At 34.3% G+C, this 12,500-nt stretch overlaps 9 protein-coding genes across 9 annotated transcripts in view; all 9 read left to right on the top strand.

Moving 5' to 3' along the window:
• Nucleotides 1–725, top strand: part of LOC130803172 (50S ribosomal protein L22, chloroplastic-like) — a 755-nt gene extending 30 nt beyond the window's left edge. Inside the window, exon 1 of the mRNA XM_057667349.1 lies at nt 1–725. This exon is cut by the window's left edge and continues 30 nt beyond it. Coding sequence (XP_057523332.1) covers nt 120–725 — 606 coding nt within the window. The 5' untranslated portion in view covers nt 1–119.
• A 20-nt stretch (nt 726–745) lies between these two features.
• LOC130803165 (30S ribosomal protein S3, chloroplastic) lies at nt 746–2,309 on the top strand. The gene has a single exon (XM_057667342.1). It carries the CDS (start codon nt 746–748, stop codon nt 1,400–1,402), a length of 657 nt encoding a protein of 218 aa, XP_057523325.1. The 3' UTR covers nt 1,403–2,309.
• A 156-nt stretch (nt 2,310–2,465) lies between these two features.
• Nucleotides 2,466–3,081, top strand: LOC130803184 (50S ribosomal protein L16, chloroplastic). The gene has a single exon (XM_057667360.1). The coding sequence runs from the start codon at nt 2,573–2,575 to the stop codon at nt 2,930–2,932; it is 360 nt and encodes a 119-aa protein (XP_057523343.1). The 5' UTR covers nt 2,466–2,572; the 3' UTR covers nt 2,933–3,081.
• Nucleotides 3,058–6,737, top strand: LOC130802467 (DNA-directed RNA polymerase subunit beta''-like). Its single transcript, XM_057666484.1, has one exon. The coding sequence runs from the start codon at nt 3,058–3,060 to the stop codon at nt 6,634–6,636; it is 3,579 nt and encodes a 1,192-aa protein (XP_057522467.1). The 3' UTR covers nt 6,637–6,737.
• LOC130803163 (30S ribosomal protein S2, chloroplastic) lies at nt 6,659–7,782 on the top strand. The gene has a single exon (XM_057667341.1). It carries the CDS (start codon nt 6,895–6,897, stop codon nt 7,603–7,605), a length of 711 nt encoding a protein of 236 aa, XP_057523324.1. The 5' UTR covers nt 6,659–6,894; the 3' UTR covers nt 7,606–7,782.
• On the top strand, nt 7,622–9,248 carry LOC130803161 (ATP synthase subunit a, chloroplastic). The gene has a single exon (XM_057667339.1). The coding sequence runs from the start codon at nt 7,819–7,821 to the stop codon at nt 8,560–8,562; it is 744 nt and encodes a 247-aa protein (XP_057523322.1). The 5' UTR covers nt 7,622–7,818; the 3' UTR covers nt 8,563–9,248.
• On the top strand, nt 8,602–10,145 carry LOC130803185 (ATP synthase subunit c, chloroplastic). Its single transcript, XM_057667361.1, has one exon. It carries the CDS (start codon nt 9,313–9,315, stop codon nt 9,556–9,558), a length of 246 nt encoding a protein of 81 aa, XP_057523344.1. The 5' UTR covers nt 8,602–9,312; the 3' UTR covers nt 9,559–10,145.
• LOC130803173 (ATP synthase subunit b, chloroplastic) lies at nt 10,001–11,471 on the top strand. Its single transcript, XM_057667350.1, has 2 exons — nt 10,001–10,145; nt 10,964–11,471. The coding sequence occupies exons 1-2, from the start codon at nt 10,001–10,003 to the stop codon at nt 11,371–11,373; spliced, it is 555 nt and encodes a 184-aa protein (XP_057523333.1). The 3' UTR covers nt 11,374–11,471.
• LOC130803154 (ATP synthase subunit alpha, chloroplastic) overlaps nt 11,460–12,500 on the top strand; it is a 1,564-nt gene continuing 523 nt past the window's right edge. The window contains exon 1 of the mRNA XM_057667331.1: nt 11,460–12,500. This exon is cut by the window's right edge and continues 523 nt beyond it. Within this exon, the coding sequence (XP_057523314.1) occupies nt 11,460–12,500 (1,041 nt within the window).

The following is a 12,500-nucleotide window of genomic DNA, read 5'->3' as shown; positions in this document are numbered from 1 at the left end:
GTTAAGTTTAACCAATTTTTTATTTATTAATTATTTATTATTATAGTTTTATAGTTAATTTTTTTATTTTTATTATAGTTAAAATTAATATAATAAATATAGATGCTTATCCTTTATTAATGGAGGTAAACTTTATGGGTTTGTTTAAAAAAAAAAAAAAGAAGGAAGAATTTGATTACATGCGTCTGTACCAGTGGCGTCTAAAAGAGGAATACGAATCAGGGAAACCCGATGAGATAACTACTAGAGGTCAATCTATATCGATGTCTGCTGATAAAGCCAGAAGAGTAATTGATCAGATTCGTGGGCGTTCCTACGAAGAAACCCTTATGATATTAGAACTTATGCCCTATCGAGCATGTTATCCTATTTTTAAATTGATTTATTCTGCAGCAGCAAATGCTAGTCACAATAGAAAATTTAACAAAGCGAACTTAATTATTAGTAAAGCTGAAGTTAATAAAGGCACTACCATGAAAAAATTAAAACCGCGAGCTCGCGGACGTAGTTTCATGATAAAAAAACCTACTTGTCACATAACTATTGTATTAAGAGATACAAGCTTCTTTGATGGATATGAAAAATATATAGAAAGTTTAATTCCAGATGATATATTAACTTTGTTCCGTGTTATGCCTTTAGGTAGGCGAGTAGAACTTTTTTCTGGTCGTTATATGGATAAGTTTAAATTAAAGTCTATGTTTTACCGTCTAGGTATATTATAAAGTAAGTATAGTGGGGTAATATGGGACAAAAAATAAATCCACTTGGTTTCAGACTTGGTACAACCCAAAGTCATTATTCCCTTTGGTTTTCACAACCAAAAAACTACTCAGAGGGTCTACAAGAAGATCAAAAAATAAGGGATTGTATCAAAAATTATATACAAAAAAATACAAAAACATCCTCAGGTGTCGAAGGAATTGCACGTATCGAAATTCAAAAAAGAATCGATTTGATACAGGTGATAATTCATATGGGATTCCCGAAGTTATTAATAGAAAATAGACCAAAAGGGGTTGAAGACTTAAAAATAAATGTCCAAAAAGAATTGAATTGTGTGAACCGAAAACTGAACATTGCTATTACAAGAATTGCAAAGCCTTATGGAGACCCTAATATTCTTGCCGAATTTATAGCCGGACAACTAAAGAGTAGGGTATCATTTCGAAAAGCAATGAAAAAAGCTATCGAATTAACTGAACAAGCTGATACAAAAGGAATTCAAATACAAATTGCAGGCCGTATCGATGGAAAAGAAATTGCACGTATCGAATGGATAAGAGAGGGTAGGGTTCCCCTACAAACCATTCATGCGAAAATTGATTATTGTGCCTATACCGTTCGAACTATCTATGGGGTATTGGGTATCAAAATTTGGATATTTATAGACGAAGAATAAAAAACCTTTAGTTGACTTGTCTTTCTGTTTCGATGGAACGATGGAACAAAAAAATGGCAACCCTTTTTGATTCTTTTTTCCATCCAATCAATTCTAATTTTTAATCCCATAAGGTTTAATAAAAATAAAATTTACCTTTTGATATAATTGCTATGCTTAGTGTGTGACTCGTTGGTTTTTGTTAAAATTAAGACTAAAAAAAGAAAGTTAAAGTTATAGTACCAAGTATGAACTAAAAATTATAGAACTAATAACCAACTCATCGCATCACATTATCTGGATCCAAAGAAACAGTCAAGATATACTATTTTAGTCCTATCATTGTAGCAACTGAATTTTTTTGACATAAACAATTCATTAGATTTACTGTCAAAGAAAATTAAAATACAAAAAAGAAAAAAGGATACCGGTAAATGGAAAGATGAGAGAAAGAAAAAAATGAATCTAATATAAAAGATATATAATTCCAATATGTAAGGTCTTTGAACATCTCATAAAAGAAAATGTAATTAAAGCATCAATACAGATTCAAACAAAATTATATGATATGAATCTGTTCTATAGAACAAAAAAATAAGAGCTTAGAGCCAATAACGACTAAGGGGGTTGGTGGAAAAACAAAAGCTCCATTGTAGAATTCAGACCTAACCATTAATCAAGAAGCGATGGGAACGACGGAACCCATGAATACATAAGATTCACTTGAAAATGAATTCTGATAATTCATTGGAAAGGATGGCGGAACGAACCAGAGGACAATTCATATATTCTGAAAAATTATAAGCTAACTCTACACTCGAAATAGCTATTGAAAGAGTAAATATTCGCCCACGAAAATTCTTTTTTTTTTTTTTCATTCTCATATTCAATTGTTAAAATACAAGGAATTCAATAAAAAAAAAAAGAATAGAATAAAATATTTAGTAAACTAGATGAATAAAAAAGAATTCATTGATTCAGTGTATTATATTTTTACATATATATCTTAATTATTTATTATATATTATATAAAAATAGACATTTAAAAAATGAAATTTCCATTTTTTAATTCGCGAGGAGCCGGATGAGAAGAAACTCTCACGTCCAGTTCTGCAGTAGAGATGGAATTACAAAGGAACCATCAACTATAACCCCAAAAGAACTCGATTCCGTAAACAACATAGAGGAAGAATGAAGGGAATATCTTATCGGGGTAATCGTATTTGTTTCGGAAGATATGCTCTTCAGGCACTTGAACCCGCTTGGATCACGTCTAGACAAATAGAAGCCGGGCGACGAGCAATGACACGAAATGCACGTCGCGGTGGAAAAATATGGGTCCGCGTTTTTCCTGACAAACCTGTTACAGTAAGACCCGCAGAAACCCGTATGGGTTCGGGGAAAGGATCTCCCGAATATTGGGTAGCTGTTGTCAAACCAGGTCGAATACTTTATGAAATAAGCGGAGTAGCAGAAAATGTAGCCCGAAGAGCTATCACAATAGCGGCATCAAAAATGCCTATACGAACTCAATTCATTATTTCAGGATAAGAATATAGAACTAAAGGAAATGGATCTTTTGGATAACACCAAGTGGAAGTTTTTTTGGACAAACAATATTTCTTTTTCACCTTTTGCATTTAGTTTTGCATTGAAAGAACAGATAAAAATAAAATATGATTCAACCTCAGACCCTTTTGAATGTAGCAGACAACAGCGGGGCTCGAGAATTGATGTGTATTCGAATCATAGGAGCTAGCAATCGTCGATATGCTCGTATTGGTGACGTTATTGTTGCTGTGATCAAAGAAGCAATACCTAATACGCCCTTAGAAAGATCCGAAGTGATCAGAGCTGTAACTTCTCGGAACGGCATAATGCCGGAAAGAATTTTTATCCAAACATTAATCGGTCGTGTATTAGCAGATGATATATATATGGGTTCACGGTGCATTGCCACCCGAAACCAAGATATCGGGGTTGGACTTGTCAACCGATTCATAACGCTTCGAACCCAACCAGTATCCATTCGAACTCCTTTTACTTGTAGGAGTGCATCTTGGATCTGTCGATTATGCTATGGCCGGAGTCCGACTCACGGCGACCTGGTTGAATTGGGAGAAGCTGTGGGTATTATTGCGGGTCAATCTATTGGGGAACCTGGTACTCAACTAACATTAAGAACTTTTCATACGGGCGGAGTATTCACAGGGGGTACTGCAGAACATGTACGAGCCCCTTCTAATGGAAAAATCCAATTCAATGAGGATTTAGTTCATCCCACACGTACACGTCATGGACATCCCGCCTTTCTATGTTATATCGACTTGTATGTCACTATTGAGAGTGAAGATACTCTACATAATGTAAATATTCCGCCCAAAAGTTTTCTTTTAGTTCAAAACAATCAATATGTTGAATCCGAACAAGTGATTGCTGAAATTCGCGCGGGGACATCTAACTTGAATTTTAAGGAAAGGGTTCGAAAACATATTTATTCGGACTCAGAAGGAGAAATGCACTGGAGTACCGATGTGTACCATGCACCCGAATTTACATACGGTAATGTTCATCTCTTACCAAAAACAAGTCATTTATGGATATTATCCGGAAGGCCGTACAGATCGAGTGTAGTCCCCTTTTCGCTCTCCAAGGATCAAGATCAAACGAACATTCATTCTCTTTCTTTCGAACAAATAGATATTTCTAACCCCTCAGTCATTAATGATCAAATAAAAGAGAAATTATCGGACTCTTTTAGTAAAAAAGAGGATAGGATTCCTGATTATTCCGAACTTAATCTCATATATCCTGCAAAAAATTCTGATTTATTGGCAAAGAAACGAAGAAATAGATTCATTATTCCATTTCAATCGAATCAAGAACGAGAAAAAGACTTAAGGTACCGTTCTGGTCTCTCAATTGAAATACCTATAAATGGTATTTTTCGTAGAAATAGTATTTTTGCTTATTTCGATGATCCTCGATACCGAAGAAAGAGTTCGGGAATTACTAAATATGGGACTACAGAAATGCATTCAATCGTTAAAAAAGAGGATTTGATTGAGTATCGAGGAGTCAAAGAATTTCGACCAAAATACCAAATGAAAGTAGATCGGTTTTTTTTCATTCCCGAAGAAGTTCATATCTTACCCGGATCTTCGTCCATAATGGTACGCAACAATAGTATCATTGGAGTAGATACACAAATCACTTTAAATACAAGAAGCCGAGTGGGCGGAGTGGTCCGAGTGGAGAGGAAAAAAAAAAAGATTGAACTTAAAATTTTTTCTGGAGATATACATTTTCCTGGGGAGACAGATAAAATATCCCGACATAGTGGCATTTTGATACCACCAGGCAGAACAAATTCCAAGGACTCAAAAGATTTGAAAAATTGGATCTATGTCCAACGGATCACCCCTACTAAGAAAAAATCTTTTGTTTTGGTTCGACCCGTAGTCCCATATGAAATAACGGACGGTATCAATTTAACAACACTTTTCCCTCAGTATTTGTTGCAGGAAAGGGATAATGTGCAACTTCGAGTTGTCAATTATATCCTTTATGGAAATGGCAAAGCCACTCGAGAAATTTCTGACACAAGTATTCAATTAGTACGTACTTGTTTAGTATTGAATTGGAATCAAAATAAAAAAAGTTCTTCTATTGAAGAGGCCCGTGCTTCTTTTGTTGAAGTAAAAACAAACGGTATGATTCGAGATTTTCTAAGGATCCATTTAGTGAAATCCCATATTTCGTATATCGGGAAACGAGATGATCCATTATCAGAAAAAAATGAGGGATCAAATCATACCAATATGAATCCATTTTATTCCATTTATTCAAAGACAAAACTTCAACAATCATTTAACCAAAATCAAGGAACTGTTCGTACGTTGTTGGGTATAAACAAAGAATCTCAATTTTGTATAATTTTGTCATCATCCAAATGTTTTCGAATAGGTCCATTCCCATCCAAAGGTGTAAAATCTCACAAAGAATCAATTCAAAAAGATTCCCTAAGTTTAATTAGGAATTCGTTTGGTTCTTTAGGGACAGCCCTTCCAATTTCTCATTTTTTTTCATTTTACCATTTAATAACTCATAATCAGATCTCGGTAATTAATTATTTGCAACTTGACAATTTAAAACAAACCTTTCAACTAATTAAATTTCCGTATTATTTAATGGATGAAAATGGAAAAATTTATAATCCCGATCCATGCAGTAACATCATTTTGAATCCATTAAAATTGAATTGGTATTTTCTTCATTATAATTTTTGTGAAGAGACATCCACAAAAATTTATCTTGGACAATTTGTTTGTGAAAATGTATGTATGACCAAAAATGGACCATACTTAAAATCGGGTCAAGTTATAATTGTTCAATTTGACTCCGTAGTAATAAGATTGGCTAAGCCCTATTTGGCTACTCCGGGAGCAACAGTTCATGGTCATTATGGATCAATCGTTTATGAGGGGGATACATTAGTTACATTTATATATGAAAAATCGAGGTCTGGTGACATAACGCAAGGTCTTCCAAAGGTGGAACAAGTTTTAGAAGTTCGTTCCATTGATTCAATATCTATGAATCTAGAAAAGAGGATTGATGGTTGGAACGAACGTATAAGACGAATTCTTGGAATTCCTTGGGGATTCTTGATTGGGGCTGAGCTAACTATAGCGCAAAGTCGTATCTCTTTGGTTAATAAGATCCAAAAGGTTTATCGATCACAAGGGGTGCAGATACATAATAGGCATATAGAAATTATTGTACGTCAAATAACATCAAAAGTCTTGGTTTCAGAAGATGGAATGTCTAATGTTTTTTTGCCCGGAGAACTTATTGGATTGTTTCGGGCAGAACGAACGGGGCGCGCTTTGGACGAAGCAATATGTTATCGAGCTACCTTATTGGGAATAACTCGAGCATCTTTGAATACGCAAAGTTTTATATCCGAAGCGAGTTTTCAGGAAACTGCTCGAGTTTTAGCAAAAGCGGCTCTCCGGGGCCGTATCGATTGGTTGAAAGGACTAAAAGAAAATGTTGTTCTAGGGGGAATGATACCTGTTGGGACCGGATTCAAAGGAGTCGTACACCATTCAAGTCAACATAAGGGTATTCCGTTGAAAACAAAAAAAAAGAATCTATTCGAGGGAGAAATGAGAGATATTTTGTTTTACCACAGAGAATTATTTGATTCTTATCTTTCAAAGAATTTCTGTGATAGATCAAAACAACAATGATTTTTGGGGTTTAATAGAATAGATTCATCTTTTTTATCTTTTATGTATTTGTTATGGTTATTTAATTTAGTAATAAAAAAATTAGTAAAAAAATAAAGAAATTCAAAAAATAACGAAATAGAAAGGAATTAATGGTTTGCGTTGTATATCAATGGCCAATCCGTGGTAGAAAAGAAGGTTCCCTTGGAACAATTATTTATTTCAGAATACCTCATCTCTTTATTAAAAAAATAAAAAAAAGAGAAAGTGTGGGGAGAAATGACAAGAAGATATTGGAACATCAATTTGGAAGAGATGATGGAAGCGGGAGTTCATTTTGGTCACGGTACTCGTAAATGGAATCCTAGAATGTCGCCTTATATCTCTACAAAATGTAAAGGTATTCATATTATAAATCTTACTAGAACTGCTCGTTTTTTATCAGAGGCTTGTGATTTAGTTTTTGATGCATCAAGTAGAGGAAAACAATTTTTAATTGTAGGGACAAAAAATAAAGCAGCTGATTCAGTAGCATGGGCTGCAATAAGGGCTCGCTGTCATTATGTTAATAAAAAGTGGCTGGGGGGTATGTTAACGAATTGGTCCACGACAGAAACGCGACTTCAAAAATTCAGGGACTTGAGAATGGAACAAAAGACAGGGAGACTCGCTCGTCTTCCAAAGAGAGACGCAGCCGTGGTGAAGAGACAATTATCTCACTTGCAAACATATTTGGGCGGGATCAAGTATATGACAGGATTACCGGATATTGTAATCATCGTTGATCAACAAGAAGAATATACAGCCCTTCGAGAATGTATTACTTTGGGAATTCCAACGATTTGTTTAATCGATACAAATTGTGACCCGGATCTCGCAGATATTTCGATTCCGGCAAACGATGACGCTATAGCTTCAATTCGATTAATTCTTACTAAATTAGTATTTGCAATTTGTGAAGGTCGCTCTAGCTATATAAGAAATCCTTGATTCATAATAAAATCAAAAACGGATTTGCTAAGTTCTATATCGGTTCCTATATCCTGAATCTCAAAAACTAGTTAAAAACTTGGAATATGATATTATTTAATTTTATTTAATTAATCGGTATTTTAAATAGAAAATTAAAGTAAACAAGTCGAGAAAGCGATGGTTGAATCAAAATAATTTTTTTTTTAAGTTATATTTCTGTCAGAGGACAATATGAATATTCCATCATATTCACTTAACACACTAAAGGGGTTATATGATATATCTGGTGTGGAAGTAGGCCAACATTTCTATTGGCAAATAGGAGGTTTCCAAATTCATGGTCAAGTACTTATAACTTCTTGGGTTGTAATTGCTATCTTATTAGGTTCAGCTGCTATAGCTGTTCGGAGTCCACAAACTATTCCGACTGGCGGTCAAAATTTCTTTGAATATGTCCTTGAATTCATTCGAGACGTGAGCAAAACTCAAATTGGAGAAGAGTATCGTCCTTGGGTTCCCTTTATTGGGACTATGTTTCTATTTATTTTTGTTTCGAATTGGTCAGGGGCTCTTTTGCCTTGGAAAATCATACAATTACCTCATGGGGAGTTAGCCGCACCCACCAATGATATAAATACGACTGTTGCTTTAGCTTTACTCACGTCAGTAGCCTATTTCTATGCGGGTCTTACAAAAAGAGGATTAAGTTATTTTGGTAAATACATTCAACCAACCCCAATTCTTTTACCCATTAACATCTTAGAAGATTTCACAAAACCTCTATCACTTAGTTTTCGACTTTTCGGAAATATATTAGCGGATGAATTAGTAGTTGTTGTTCTTGTTTCTTTAGTACCTTTAGTGGTTCCTATACCTGTGATGTTTCTTGGATTATTTACAAGTGGTATTCAGGCTCTTATTTTTGCAACTTTAGCTGCAGCTTATATAGGCGAATCCATGGAGGGTCATCATTGATTAGTGTTAGGAAGAGTCTATCGTTTAGTTTAGATCCAGGTAATATATCTATGTATCAAGATATTCTATCAAGATAATCTATGTTATCTAGAACATATAAATGTCAAAATTCATACAGTCTAACCGGAATAGAAAAAAAAAGATTCGAGCGAGAAGTGTAAAATAAAAAAGAAAAGAAGGCGTTGGTTAGTAGAGAGGGGGTGCCGCAGGTATGTGGAATCTAATGACTATTTAAGTTAATTCTTGCAGATTAGATGGTTCGAAGAATGATTAGAAAATCCGATTGAATTAAAAATAGAATCGCCGGTTTACGTTATTGAAGAAACATATGTATATTTTATATTAGAGATTGGCAAGTTATATATGAATGAATATTTCATTTGCCCTACTTAAATTTCTTAAATTTCGGATACCAAACTGAAGTCCTTCCGTTTTGTTTAGGACTGCGAATTGAATGAATAAACAGATCAAATAACGAAAAAGATCGAAGAATGATTAATGATTAGAAAAAATAAATGGAAAACTCGGGTTGTATTAATTCAGAAAGACTCAACAAATAGGAACTAAAAAAAGATTAAGTCTTTCTAATGATCGAATGATTCAATAATATTATTATTTATTATTTCAATTTGGCGTTTTTATTTTAGTTATTTCGACTGGATGAATATTACTAACGGAATAATTAAGTCCTAATGCATTGGTTGATTGTATCATTAACCATTTCTTTTTTTTGTGTGTGAGGAACTTATCATGAATCCATTGATTTCTGCCGCTTCCGTTATTGCTGCTGGATTGGCTGTAGGGCTTGCTTCTATTGGACCTGGAGTTGGTCAAGGTACTGCTGCGGGACAAGCTGTAGAAGGTATTGCGAGACAGCCCGAAGCAGAGGGAAAAATACGAGGTACTTTATTACTTAGTTTAGCTTTTATGGAAGCTTTAACAATTTATGGATTGGTTGTAGCATTAGCGCTTTTATTTGCGAATCCTTTTGTTTAATCTCAAAAAAGAAATATGATAAATACATATTTCTTTTATAGTCTTGGATTTGCAGGTTGCTTTTTCACATTTATAGTAAAATATCGCTCCTACACAATTACTCATTCGTTGCGAAAATAACCCACGGGAAGGACTTATTTGAGGATGAAGAATTAGTGTTACCCACTCGCTTTCTTCCTTCCTTCCCCTTCGTAAGTTCCAAGGCGAAGTCTTGCAACAAAGGAGGTATTTCGCAATTCGCATGAAACCTAGTACCTAATTAATATTAAGAATTCTATTCCAAAAAATGAAGTATTATTCTTATTGGAAATTAGGGAATCTCAATATAAAATAAATAAAAAATAATTTTTCAAAACTTTTTTTATTTATTTTATATTTATTAAGTACCAACGAAGTGAAATAATACAATGATTTTTGTAGTTTATTTATAAGAGGAGATCATATGAAAAATGTAACCGATTCTTTCGTTTTCTTGGGTCACTGGCCATCCGCCGGGAGTTTCGGGTTTAATACCGATATTTTAGCAACAAATCTAATAAATCTAAGTGTAGTTCTTGGTGTATTGATTTTTTTTGGAAAGGGAGTGTGTGCGGGTTGTTTATTTCAAAAATAGGTTGGATTCAACCAACTGTACCTCTTTTTGTCTTTATAATTAAAGCGAAATTCTAAGGTGCATGATTTCACGAATGACTTCTGAATCAATAATAAATAAAGAAATCATATGTAAGAACCATAGCATTTCGTGATTTGTTGGGAAATATACTTTGATTCTCTATTAACCAATAATGTAGGACCATTAACATGGTTAAAGCTTAAATTGTTTGAAGTCGAAGCACAGCAGGGTATTCTTTACTACCATTATATTGATACTTAATACCGAGACGTATTTTAAAATCGTTATAAATTTTTCGATATATAACACTCATGTCGATAAAAAGATTTGAATCCTTTTTTTCTTTTTTTATTGGTATTGGAAAAAGGTTTATCCTTTTTATTTACTTAAGAATATAGAATATATTTTAAGTAAATAAATGCCAAAGGCTGAGTCGACGACCTACGTATAAAGTAAAAAAAAATTGGATTTGAAGAAAAAAAACAACTTTGCTGACAATTACTTAATACTTATATTTAATACTTAAAATATATAAATATATTTCTATTTTTTTGTTTGGGTCAGAAGAGTCCTCCAAATATTCTAGTCTTGATTAGTGATTCGTTTCCATTTTTTGTGGAACATGACCAGAGAAGAGAGGATAGGTTCATTACATTCAAAAAAGGTATGGAAATTTGCCCGAAATAATTGAAGTAATTGAGCGTGAGAGCCAAATGAATTGAAAGATTCAAGTTTGGTTCGGGAAGGGATCATGAACGTTTTGAAATGAATGGAAAGATAATCTACTTTCATTAAATGATTTATTAGATAATCGAAAACAGAGAATCTTGAGTACTATTCGAAATTCAGAAGAACTACGCGGAAAAGCCATTGAACAGCTTGAAAAAGCCAGGGCTCGTTTAAAAAAAGTCGAAATGGAAGCGGATCAGTTTCGAGTGAATGGATATTCTGAAATAGAACGCGAAAAAATCAATTTGATTAATTCAACTTATAAAACTTTAGAACAATTAGAAAATTACAAAAATGAGACCATTCAGTTTGAACAACAAAAAGCGATTAATCAAGTCCGACAACGGGTTTTCCAACAAGCCTTACAAGGAGCTCTAGGAACTCTGAATAGTTGTTTAAACAACGAATTACATTTACGGACCATCAACGCTAATATTGGCATGTTTGGTGCGATGAACGAAATAACCGATTAGTCCTTCTATTCGATTGTAGGTATTATTTTTTTGTTTCCAATAATAAAAAAAAAAAAAAGAAAGAAATAAAGAATTAAGAAAGACTCATGGTAACCATTCGAGCAGACGAAATTAGCAATATTATCCGTGAACGTATTGAACAATATAATCGAGAAGTAAAGGTTGTAAATACCGGTACCGTACTTCAAGTAGGTGACGGCATTGCTCGTATTCACGGTCTTGATGAAGTAATGGCAGGTGAATTAGTAGAATTTCAAGAGGGGACAATAGGCATTGCTTTGAATTTGGAATCCAATAATGTTGGTGTTGTATTAATGGGTGATGGTTTGCTGATACAAGAAGGAAGTTCTGTAAAAGCAACAGGAAGAATTGCTCAGATACCTGTGAGTGAAGCTTATTTGGGTCGTGTTATAAATGCCCTAGCTAAACCTATTGATGGTAGGGGTGAAATTTCGGCTTCGGAATCTCGGTTAATTGAATCTCCCGCTCCCGGTATTATTTCGAGACGTTCCGTATATGAGCCTCTTCAAACCGGACTTATTGCTATTGATTCAATGATCCCTGTAGGACGTGGCCAGCGAGAATTAATTATTGGGGATAGACAAACTGGTAAAACAGCCGTAGCCACAGATACGATTCTTAATCAACAAGGACAAAATGTAATATGTGTTTATGTAGCTATTGGTCAAAAAGCATCTTCTGTGGCGCAGGTAGTTACTACCTTCCAGGAAAGGGGAGCAATGGAGTACACTATTGTGGTAGCCGAAACAGCGGATTCCCCCGCTACATTACAGTATCTGGCTCCTTATACCGGAGCGGCGCTGGCGGAATATTTTATGTACCGTGAACGACACACTTTAATCATTTATGATGATCTTTCCAAACAAGCACAAGCCTATCGCCAAATGTCTCTTCTATTACGAAGACCGCCTGGTCGTGAAGCTTATCCAGGAGATGTTTTTTATTTGCATTCACGACTTTTGGAAAGAGCCGCTAAATTAAGTTCTCGTTTAGGTGAAGGAAGTATGACTGCTTTACCAATAGTCGAGACCCAATCAGGAGATGTTTCGGCTTATATTCCTACGAATGTAATTTCCATTACAGATGGACAAATATTTTTATCCGCC

This window comes from Amaranthus tricolor, chromosome 16 (genome assembly GCF_026212465.1).
Source record: "Amaranthus tricolor cultivar Red isolate AtriRed21 chromosome 16, ASM2621246v1, whole genome shotgun sequence".
In the NCBI taxonomy this organism is placed as follows: Eukaryota; Viridiplantae; Streptophyta; class Magnoliopsida; order Caryophyllales; family Amaranthaceae; genus Amaranthus; species Amaranthus tricolor.
Note: the sequence above shows the minus strand (reverse complement) of the source record. Positions and strands in the feature narration are given on the sequence as shown.

Excerpts from the sequence above, each read along its gene's own strand:
- LOC130803165 (XM_057667342.1), top strand. The coding sequence starts at position 746 with ATGGGACAAAAAATAAATCCACTTGGTTTCAGACTTGGTACAACCCAA.
- LOC130803184 (XM_057667360.1), top strand. The coding sequence starts at position 2,573 with ATGAAGGGAATATCTTATCGGGGTAATCGTATTTGTTTCGGAAGATAT.
- LOC130802467 (XM_057666484.1), top strand. The coding sequence starts at position 3,058 with ATGATTCAACCTCAGACCCTTTTGAATGTAGCAGACAACAGCGGGGCT.
- LOC130803163 (XM_057667341.1), top strand. The coding sequence starts at position 6,895 with ATGACAAGAAGATATTGGAACATCAATTTGGAAGAGATGATGGAAGCG.
- LOC130803161 (XM_057667339.1), top strand. The coding sequence starts at position 7,819 with ATGAATATTCCATCATATTCACTTAACACACTAAAGGGGTTATATGAT.
- LOC130803185 (XM_057667361.1), top strand. The coding sequence starts at position 9,313 with ATGAATCCATTGATTTCTGCCGCTTCCGTTATTGCTGCTGGATTGGCT.
- LOC130803173 (XM_057667350.1), top strand. The coding sequence starts at position 10,001 with ATGAAAAATGTAACCGATTCTTTCGTTTTCTTGGGTCACTGGCCATCC. Across the intron at positions 10,146-10,963 it reads TTTTTTTGGAAAGGGAGTGT|TAAATGATTTATTAGATAAT; the intron begins GTGCGGGTTGTT and ends ATCTACTTTCAT.